At 49.6% G+C, this 11001-nt stretch overlaps 1 protein-coding gene across 1 annotated transcript in view; it reads right to left on the minus strand.

Moving 5' to 3' along the window:
* The window catches only part of ANO8 (anoctamin 8), a 52807-nt gene that overhangs the window by 39684 nt on the left and 2122 nt on the right, over window positions 1-11001 (minus strand). Inside the window, exon 3 of the mRNA XM_015429756.1 lies at window positions 2587-2675. Within this exon, the coding sequence (XP_015285242.1) occupies window positions 2587-2675 (89 nt within the window). The remainder of the gene's footprint in view (window positions 1-2586; window positions 2676-11001) is intronic.

Genomic DNA, 11001 nt, shown 5'->3' on the forward strand with positions numbered 1-11001 from the left:
CGAACTGCTAGGTTGGCAGGAGCTGGAACTAGAGACGGGAGCTCACTCCGTCACGCGGCACACTCGGGTCTCGAACTGCTGAACTACCGACCTTCCACAGCCTGCAGTTCAGCGTCTTAACCACTTGAGCCACCGCAGCTCCTTCCCGCAGTGAGTTCCACTTAAACTCCTTCCGGAACATGTCTGACTGACTGGGCCTGCCTTCTGTAGTTCTGGAATGGGTTAGAGCTATTGCCTCGTGTGTTGATATCAGGTCCTGGAGGAATGATAAACTCTGCTGAGGGCCTGACACCCTTGCCCATACGCTCCCCCAGCATGTGGGCATAACAGGAAAGCAGTGAACCGGCAGGAAATACATTTCTTTGCTTGAATACACACACAAGGATCTTTGTGTATAGAGAAGAGCTGTACCGCCAGGGTTGCCAGACGCTCGATCGGAGCAAGGGATTCCCCCACCAGCACTTCCTGTCTCCTGCCAGTGCTCAATAGTATGGCAGGGGGGAAATGGAGGAGGATGGTGTTGCTGCGTCATGTGACATTCAAGGAATTCCCTGATCTCTATGGTTTCTTATCATAGAGTTTCGGGGAAATTCTAAAATGCGGAGTGATGCAACAATGTCCCTTCCAGTTACGCAGCTGCCAAGTGATGTCACGGCACTGCATGATGCCATTTCACCAGGTCTCTCCCTACTCCCCCCCGCCCCCGGGTCTCCTGCAGTTGCCAGTTATGACTGGGCAACCCTCTGTGGTCCTCTGCTGATATCCACCAGCCCACGTTTTGACGGGGTGAAACCGATCGGTGCTTGAGAGGTCATTCCAAGAAGCAGGACATGCCTTCCAATGTCCACTGGGAGAGCTCTCTTTCCTACCTCCCTGTAAAGGGGCAAGAATGTACACCAGGGCATGGTGTGAGACCACCGACTTTTGCACCCTCATTCCGTGGTTATTTCTGCCCCTGGACTGGACCCCAGAGCATCTGCAACCGTTGGGGTCACATTCAGTATTTGGGGCCCTTGGAAGGCCTTGTTCCCAGGCACAGCCATGACAAAGATGGGGGGGGGGGCGAGCAGGCAAGCAGATGAGGTTCCCCCCCAGTGGCATTCCTTGCCCACCAAGCAGAGGAGGAAGAGGGGAAGCGGCCATGTATGCTGAGGAGGGGGGGGAACGGGCAGGCCCAGGCCCACTGCTGACACCACCCACGCCAGGAGGCTACTGGGTGCAGTCGCTGCTGCAGCACAGTGGCAGGCCCGCCCAAGGCCATGGGCCCTTGGCAACAGCCCCAAAATGCCTGCCTACTACCCTCCCCCCACGCCAGCCCCACTTGCATGCGGTTCCCAGCACTGCACCTCCCCACCAAGTGGCAGCCTGCTGCATACCGGCCAGACCCCGGCCCCAAGTTTGGAGAAAACCACAGGACCCCCCTGCCCCTGTTCTCCCGTCTCCAACCTCAATCCAGTCCGTACCGGGTTACCCCCTCCCCCGACCTGCAGCATCACCTACCATCACCTACCGCTCCTCTTGCAGCCAAGAAGACAGAGAAAGAGGGGGATTTTCAAAAGCCAGCAGTCTCTATGGTAACGTCCTCCAGGAAAGGCCCAATGAACGGCTCCCTGTGGGTTTCGCCCTCCCTCTGGATCTGCCAGTCTAGCCCATGTTTCCCCCCTCCCTTTCTTTAGCACAAAATCAAAGGCAAAGCTCTGAAGTTCACACCAGAATTTGGTCTGCCTCCCCACTCCCGAAAGGGCTACGGTGCCCCACCAGCTATACAGTAATCCACAAGGTCTCCAGTGGGCTGTCATCACATGTGGGCAGTTTTGGGGCAAGTTCATGTGGACTAGGCGCACCAAAAAGCCACAGCCAACAGTAAACAGGTGTTATTAAGTGTGGGAAAACAGCAGCAAACATCACACATGCGGATGGTGAACGCTAATTCCAACACGGTTTCCTGTTGAGAGGCAGGTAACCCCAGAAGCTAATGACGGGGGGTGGGGGGTGGCGTGCACTGGGTAGCATAGGGTTGCCAGCCTCCAGGTGGGCCCTGGAGATCTGGAATTACAACTGATCTCCAGATTACATAGCTCAATTCTCCTGGAGAAAATGACTGCTTTAGAGAGTAGACTCTATGGCACTATACCCCGCTGAGCCAGGTTGGTGTAGTGGTTAAGTGCATGGACTCTAATCTCGGAGAACTGGGTTTGATTCCCCACTCCTCCACTTGCAGCTGCTGGATGACCTCGGGCAAACGATAGTTTTGTCAGAGCTGCTCTCTCAAGGACAGTTCTGGAAAGAGCTCTCTCAGCCCCACCTACCTCACAGGGTGTCTGTTGTGCGGAGGGGAAGAGAAAGGAGTTTGTAAGCCGCTCTCACTCCGAGTGAAGGGCGGGGTATAATCCAATCTCTTTCTTCTTCTGCTTCTTCTTCCCCAAACCCCACCCTCCCTAGGCTCCACCCCCAAAATCTGCAGGAATTTCCCAAGTCAGAGCTGGCAACAATCCTAGGGAGCAAACCGCTGAGCATTGGGGGGGGGGTTTCCCCTCAACACTAGAAACATATAGGTTGGTTCCCAGCCTGTACAACTGGCATCACCTCCCCCATCTTCCCCAAATGTCCTGGAAATTCGTCTGCCAAGAGGGCAGAGAATCCCCAGGTACAGGCAGGCCTGGCCCACGCTCGTCCTAGGGGAGAGGGAAGAAGGGTATGTCTGGAGCTTAGGCCCAGCCTTGGGGGGGGGGGTGTCTCTGACTGGCAGCAGCTCTCCAGGGTCTCAGGCAGAAAGAGGTTTTCCCAGCCCCTGAGATTCATTTAACTGGAGCTGCCAAGGACTGAACATGGGACATTCGGCACACAAATGAAGCTGCCCCCTCCAAAAATGGACCCATGAAGAACACACATGAAACTGGCTCATGCTGAATCAGGCCCCCCTTGGTCCATTAAGGTCAGGATTGTCTACGAAGACTGGCAGTGGCTCTCCAGGGTCTCAGGCAGAAAAGGTCTTTCCCATCACCTGCTACCTGACCCCTTTAACTGGAGATGCCAGGGACTGAACCTGGGACCTTCTGCATGCCAAGCAGACGCTCTGCCACTGAGCCACAGCCTCCCCATCTCATCCAGTGGCTCAAGTGGAGGAAAGGGTACTGCTAGGATCTGAGGTATCTCTCGCTGGAGACGTTGCCAGGGATTGAACGTGGCACCTTCTGCAAGCCAAACAGGCTCTCTGCCATCCCTTCCAAATGGCCCATAGGATAGGAACCCCCCTGGGGCTCACCGAGCACAGAGGCCTCCGCCTTCCTGCCCTGACAGCCCAGCAAACTGGCTCAACTGGAATAGGTGTCATACAGGAAATGGGTGTGAACAGCTGGATCTGGCCAGGGATCAAAGAGCAACATGGTGCACACAGCTGGTCCTAAGAACAATTGGGTTCCTCCGCCTTCCTGCCCTGACAGCCCAGCAAACTGGCTCAACTGGAATAGGTGTCATACAGGAAATGGGTGTGAACAGCTGGATCTGGCCAGGGATCAAAGAGCAACATGGTGCACACAGCTGGTCCTAAGAACAATTGGGTTCACCCCTCCCCCCCAAAAAAAAAGACAACTAGAAGAGAGAGGGAGAGTGGGCTCTACTGGAAGAAGCAAGCTCTGCAGAGCCTGCCTGAGAGGAAGGAAGTGCACCTGACTCCCGTGTGAATGTCTTTTTGCTGCATTTCTGTCCTCAAAGAACCAAGGCAGAGAACTGCTGCCGGATTAGACTGATGGTCCACATAGCCCAGCATCTTGTTTCCAGCAGTGGACAGACAGAAGCCTTAGCAGAAGCCTACAGAGCTGAGCATGAGAGGCAACAGCTTTGTCACTAGCATGACGGGTAGACTGCCTCTGAACTGGGAGGTTCTATTAAGCTACTGCAGTTGATAGACTTCTGCATAATAGGGGAAACTCAGCTAGGTCAGCCCATCCAGTCCAGCAACCAGTAGTCAGCCACACACCTCTGGAAAGCTCCCCGGATCTTTGCCCCAGAATAAGTGGTATACTGCCTTTGAACAAGGAGGCTTCACTGCTAGGGCAGGAAGCACAGACAGAGGTAATGTTAAGAGAACTCTACTGGTTCAGTCCATTTAGTCCAACATCATGTTTCCAAAAGTGGCCAGTCAGATACGGGGTCTCCAGGTGAAAGTATTTACCACCATCCCAGGTGTATTGGAGGCTCCCAGAGCACAGCCATCAAAGGGACTATCCTCATTGGTCTCATCCACTTTTCAGCCAAGCAAGCTAGGTGTCATAACAGCATCCAGTGGCAGTGAGTCCCACAAAGTAATTGCATCAGGTGTGAAGGAACCACTTCCTTTTGTCTGTCCCAGACTGACTAACAGTCAACATCAATGGATGCCTCCTAGTTATTTGGAAGAGGGAGCAAAAGTTTTCTTTTTCCGCTCCAAGCATAATTTTGTAAACGTCTGCCATGTCCCTCCTGAATTGCCCCCAAATCTTTGCTCTCTCCGACAGCGGACTCCGACTTCTTGCCCCCAAATCTTTGCTCTCTCCGACAGTGAAGGGACTCCGACTTCTTTTTCTGCCCTTTCCTGCACCTTTCCCCAACTCTCTGATAGGCTTTTTCAATTGGGCTTATTCATAAACCTATTTTTTAAGACTTCAACCCCCTCAGATGACCAATCCAAAATGATACTCCCTATGGCTGTTAAAAAATCATCCAGTTCCCTGGGCATCGGAGATCTTGACAAAGGACTCCTCTCTCTGCCCATGGTGGGTTGCCAGCCCCCGCTCAGGGAGAATAAAGAGAGCGTTTCTCCCAACCATGAAGGAAACAGGCTGGGCATTGTGGGTGCCAAAGAACTCCTTGGTACAAGGCTAGAGGGGGCACAGGGTGGCATGACAATCATGGGATGTGCTCTGACGGCAAGCAAGGCCACGGATCCAACCCGCAATCTGAAGTCACGTGGTTCCAATAATGAATCTCTGTCAGATATCTGTGTCCCATTTGAAGGCTTAAAATAGTCAAGTGGTTTTTTAAAAAATGTGTCGCGACTAAGTCCCCAAAGGTTATTTTGCCTACATTGACGAGCTTAGCTGACTTATATTTAAATTAACCTAACAGATAAACTCTTGCAGGGATGCCTGCTTCAGTTTAGCAGTACAGCTCTTGCAAAGTTTATCTTTGTTATTTGAATTGCCAATCTCACTGCAATGTGTTTCCAGATATAGCTCCAGCATCCTGTATCATGCAGTGGCCAATCAGTTGCCCTGGAGAGACAACAGATAGGGCACAGAGGCCAAAGCCTTCCCCTGACATTGCCTCCTTGCAGTGGGATTCAGAGGTCTTTGATTAAGAAGGTTTCCTTTAGCCACCGTGGCTAGTGGTCATTGATGGACCTCTCCCCCATCAACCTGTCTAATCCCCTTTAAAGCCATCTGTCCTCACGACCACCCATACACCCATAGTCAACGAGTTCCGCACCTTCATTGCGTGTTGAGTGAAGGACTTCCTTTTGTCTGTTCCTGAATCTACTACCAATCAACTTCATTGAGTGACTCAGTTCTAAAATAACAGGAGAGGGAGAAAACGTTCTCTCTATTCACGTTCTCTACCCTGTGCATAATTTTATATACCTTTATCACGGGCCCTCTTAACCTTTTTTTCTAGACTGAAAAGCCCAAGATACTTTACACCTTTCCTCATAGGAAAGGCACTCCAGACCCTTAATCATCTTGGTTACCCACTTTTTCCAGCTCTGCAATATCCTTTTTGAGACACGGTGACCAGAACTGTACATTGCATTTTCACTAAAGCCTTACCATAGATCTATGCAGGGGTATTACAACAGTGGCCGTTTAATTACCCTTTCCTAACAATCCCCCATATGAACCACGCCCTTTTCCCCACACTGCCACATACTGCCTGTCACCATTTTCATCAGACTTTCTATTACAACTCCAAGATCTCTTTCCTTTTCAGTCTGAACCAATTCAGACTCTAGCAGCATATATTTAAAAATTGTATTTTTGTTCCACTGTGCATCACTTTACACTTGCCTATATTGAAATCTGGAGCTGCGGTGGCCCAAGTGGTTAAGACGCTGAACTGCAGGCTGTGGAAGGTCAGTAGTTCAGCAGTTCAAGACCCGGGTGCCGCATGACAGAGTAAGCTCCCGTCTCTAGTTCCAGCTCCTGCCAACCTAGCAGTTCGAAAGCAAGAAATTGCAAGTAGATAAATAGGTACCACTTCGGTGGGAAGGTAACAGCGTTCCGTGCACCTTGGTGTTTAGTCATGCCGGCCACATGACCACGGAAATGTCTTCGGACAGCGCTGGCTCTTCGGCTTTGAAACGGAGATGAGCACCGCAACCCTAGAGTCGGATTCGACTGGCTTTCGAGCAAGGGAACCTTTACCTTTACCTTTTACACTGAAATCTACCAGGTACTGATGTTAACTGGCCTGTAATTTCCTGGATACCAGTTTAAAAATTGGTTCAACATTTGCTCATTTCCAGTCCTCTGCTACGGGAGCTGATTTTAGCAGCTAGTTACATATACTGGTTAGCAGATCAACAATTTCACACTTGAGCTCCTTAAGAACCTTCAGGTGTATGCCATCTGAACCTGGGGGCTTATCTGCTTTCCATTTAGCTAGGACTTCCAGAACTCCATCTGTAGTCACCTCAACTTGACTTAGTTCTTCAGACACCCTTACCCAAACTAAGAAGATAAGAACATAAGAGAAGCCAATGCTGGATCAGGCCAATGGCCCATCCAGCTTGCCCCCCCCCCCCAAGAATACAGAGCATCACTTGCCCCAGACCGAGAGAACTAGCAGCTTTGGTGAGGGTTTGTGCCCCACCCTTTCTACAGTAACACCAGACATACAGCAGACATGCAGCTCCCCCGCCGTCTCCCCATCTCCCTTTAGCAATCCTTTTGTCCCTTTGTCGCCCAACGGCCCATGTGCCTCTCTAGCCAGCTGCCTGCTCCTAATGTATTTGAAAACATGTTTAGTGCCTCAATGCTTCTAACAAGGCACTCCTCTCATTCTATTTTATCATCAGTTTTTGCACTCCCTTTCTGTTCACCTTACTTCATACCATTGTGATCACTGTTCCCAACTGGTGCAACAACATCTACAACTTTCCCCAACTTTGAGCCCCGCCCCACTCAGAACCAAGTCTTGGATCACTATGCCTCTGGTTGACTATCTGACCAACTCTCCTAACATGCAGCCATTAATGAAATCTGGGAACCTCGTTTCTACAGCATGACTCGAATACACATTTGGCCAATCAATATGAGTTTAGTTGAAGTCACCAAGTATTACACCATTCTGCCCTTTAATCACCTCCCTTATTTTCCTCTCCATTTCAATGTGGCAATCGTACATTGCCACTCTGAAGTAAATACTAAGGTCTGGTATCTCCACCCATGTTGATTCTGTGTGGGAGTTTCTTCCTTATATATTTTCTAGCTTCTTAGACTCTACAGTGTTTTTCATATACAGACCAATGCCACATCCCTGCCTGTCCCGTTTACAGAATTTGTATCCTGGGATACCAGTGCCTCATGTCCCATTGTTTTTCCCCATACCACCAGGTTTCTGAAATGCCTGCTATATCTACATCATTGTATAGTACCAAGCTCTCTAACTCCCTGATCTTGGCTTGGAGACTTCTAGATATTGGCATAACAGGCACCTGTATCTCATTTCCCTTCCTAAGGATCCCTGCCTTCCTGGGCCCTGAGGTTTCTTCACTTGGCCTTTCCTGCCTTCTCATTCTCAGGTTCTAGCATGGTCCCCTCAATATTACCCCAAGCATTTGCTGCATCATCCATTACAGAGGATTCGTCCCGAACCGAAGGCTTCCCAGATCCCTGCTTTCCTTCAGATGTTAGTTTAGAGCCTGCTCTGTCACCTTCTTGGTATTCAGTACTGGCATTTTGGTTCCCTTCCAGTTCAAGTGAACCCGACACTCTTGTACAGGTTTGGCTGGTTGCAGACCAGTTCCTAGCAAATCTAAACCTTTCCTCCTGGCACCACTTTCTCATCCACTCTTTGGTACTCCTAATCAGTGCCTGTCCAGCTGGCGATGCACACAGAACAGGCAGCACCTCTAAGAGCACTACCTTGGAAGTCCTGGCCTTTCACCTTCTGCCTGCTTTCTCCAATGACATTTCCTCCCGATCCCCATCTATCAACCTATTTAGACTGTGTGTGACTTTTGCACCAGGCAAGCAGCAGAGTCACTGTGCTGTGGTCAAAATGCCCATCACAGACCCTAATCTCTATATTCCTAATAACATGGAATTCACTGCCACAGGAAGTGGTGGCAGCTACAAGCATGGACAGCTTCAAGAGGGAATTAGATAAGCATATGGAGCAGAAGTCCATCAGTGGCTATTAGCCACAGGGTATAGATAGGAATTCTCAGGCTGGGGCAAGTGATGCTCTTTATTCTTGGTGCTGGGGGGGAGCAACAGTGGGAGGGCTTCTAGTGTCATGGCTCCCCCACTGCTGGACCTCCTGATGGCACCTGATATTTTTGACTACTGTATGGACTAGATGGGCCATTAGCCTGATCCAACATTGGCTTCCCTTATGTTCTTAATAACTGTATCACCTCTTCTTCCCAACCTCAGGGGGGTGTCCTTGGTACAAGGGGATATCAATTCCTCATCTGACAAAGGAGTCCCATGCCCTCTAAGGAACCATCTCTCTCCTCCTCCTCCTCAGCCTGACACCCTCCAGCCTCAATCTCCACGAATACAGACAATACTTAAAACACAGTGAGACACAGTGAAATTGTAACCAGCAAAGCAACTGCGTGTAGAAAAATGGTTTTTACCTAAACAAAGATAATTAAACTACTCAAACTATTCTATGACAAGCAATTTTATACCATATACACAATTCATAAATACAAATCCCAAAGCCATTAAATATCAACATTCAAATTCTCAAATCGTAGGGCAAAACCCCAAACGCTCCCACAATCCATCAAAGGCTCCTAAGTCACTCTGTTGAAGGTGCTCAGGTGTCTTCAGTTTTCAGGAACAACATCTCTAGAGTGCCTGCAGGAGGACCTCATCGGGACCGCCATCTTTGGATATCAGTACTGTGGCTCTGTTTGTCTAGTTACAACTTGGAACGTGGCTTCTGTTCCTGAAAATGGAAGACACCCGAGCACCTTCCACAGCATGACTTAGGAGCCTTTGATGGACTGTGGGAACGTTTGGTTTTTTGCCCTGTGATTTGAGAATTTGAATGTTGATATTGTTGGCAAATGAATGGCTTTGGAATTTGTATTTAGGAACTGTGTATATGATATAAAATTGCTTGTCATAGAATAGTTTGAGTAGTTTAATTAACTTTGTTTAGGTCAAAACAAATTTTTTTTACACGCAGTTGTTTTGCTGGTTTCAATGTCCACGAAAGCAGAGCAGCAGTTAGGACAGGGGGGGATGGTCCTAGCCAGTCTCTGAATGTCTCATGGACACACGCACACACACCCCTCTCTCTCCCCCTCCCTAACTCCCACTGTTACCCCCCCACAAGCACCAAGAATACAGTGCATCACTTGCCCCAGCCTGAGAGTTCCTATCTATACCCTGTGGCTAATAGCCACTGATGGACTTCTGCTCCATATGCTTATCTAATTCCCTCTTGAAGCTGTCCATGCTTGTAGCCGCCACCACCTCCTGTGGCAGTGAATTCCATGTGTTAATCACTCTTTGGGTGAAGAAGTACTGTTCTAACCTGACTGCTCAGCAATTTCATTGAGTGCCCACGAGTTCTCTCTCTCTCGGGTTCTCCAAGGGGGCAACACTACCCTCAAGGGAATGCACGTATTCCCTAAGAGCCAAGAGCTCCATGCATCAGGCACACATCTGCAGCTTCTGTCCAGTGGCCATCCCTGCAAAGGACTGAAGAGCCCCCCCCTGCCCCACCACCTTTCTGTCTTCAAGGCTAGTCTGGTTGTTCAAAGTGTAAGAAGGGCACTTACCTGGACTATACCCAGTCCTGTCCCAAGAAGAGCATGTGTATGGTGAGTTAAGGCAGCAGTTCTCAAACTATGGACTGGGACCCAAAAGTGAGCCACAGCCACCTTGCAGAATAAGTTGCAAGAGCAGGAGATAAGAATGGGCTGAGCTGAGAGAGAAAGCTCGTGGAGGGGCCTGAGGGCGAATTCTGCATCATGCACGAAAGAGACATGAAAGACACCCTGTTGTTCAGCATTGCTATACAGGTTTACAAAGACTAAACACAAACGATAACATGTGCTCAATGTTAACTGCATTTTTATGTTGAAGAGGTTGAAAGAGGCCTGAAGGTACTTCCCAGTTTGATCTGGAAATCCATAATACGTTCAGACAATTCTGAGAACCACTGGCTTAAATTAATTATCAACACAGTTCAATTCTATGCAGGCTTACTCAGGAGAAAGCACTGCTGAATTCAATGGGAAGTTCTCCCAAGAACGTGCAGTATTTGTTAGCCTGCACCGTAGATATGCTGTTGGCTGGATGTCAGGGTCAGCCTAGCAGTTTGGCTCTAGCGCACCTGACTGGCCCAGCAACTGAGCTCTTGCAAAGTTTACTTTTCTCCAACAAGCAAACAAAATTGCTTAGCTGGCAGAAGTCGTAGAACCTACATGAAAACGGATCAGATGGCACACATCGGCCACTGCAATGCTATCTCATTTAGGGAGAACGTCTTTTGTTAACATCCCTGGATTCACATTCATGTGAAAACACAAAACTGGGCAGGGTTTTCAGGCTCAGGCACCCAAGTGTCTTGGTGAAGCCTGGCCTGTTCTCTGCTGTTTTGCCCAAATCTACCCCCATTCCTCCTCGGATTCTCCATGCCTAACCTTGGAGATGCCCAGCTAAGGTCATCGTTGCTGCAGACATGGGGCATGTCTTTTCTGGCTTTCGGTGGAGGCCGGCTCTGCAGAGCATCCCAGCTGGGAGAAACTGGCTCAAGACATCCACCAGCACTGCCTGACCC

The sequence above is a fragment of the Gekko japonicus genome, unplaced genomic scaffold (assembly GCF_001447785.1).
Source record: "Gekko japonicus isolate JY-2015 unplaced genomic scaffold, Gekko_japonicus_V1.1 scaffold953, whole genome shotgun sequence".
In the NCBI taxonomy this organism is placed as follows: domain Eukaryota; kingdom Metazoa; phylum Chordata; class Lepidosauria; order Squamata; family Gekkonidae; genus Gekko; species Gekko japonicus.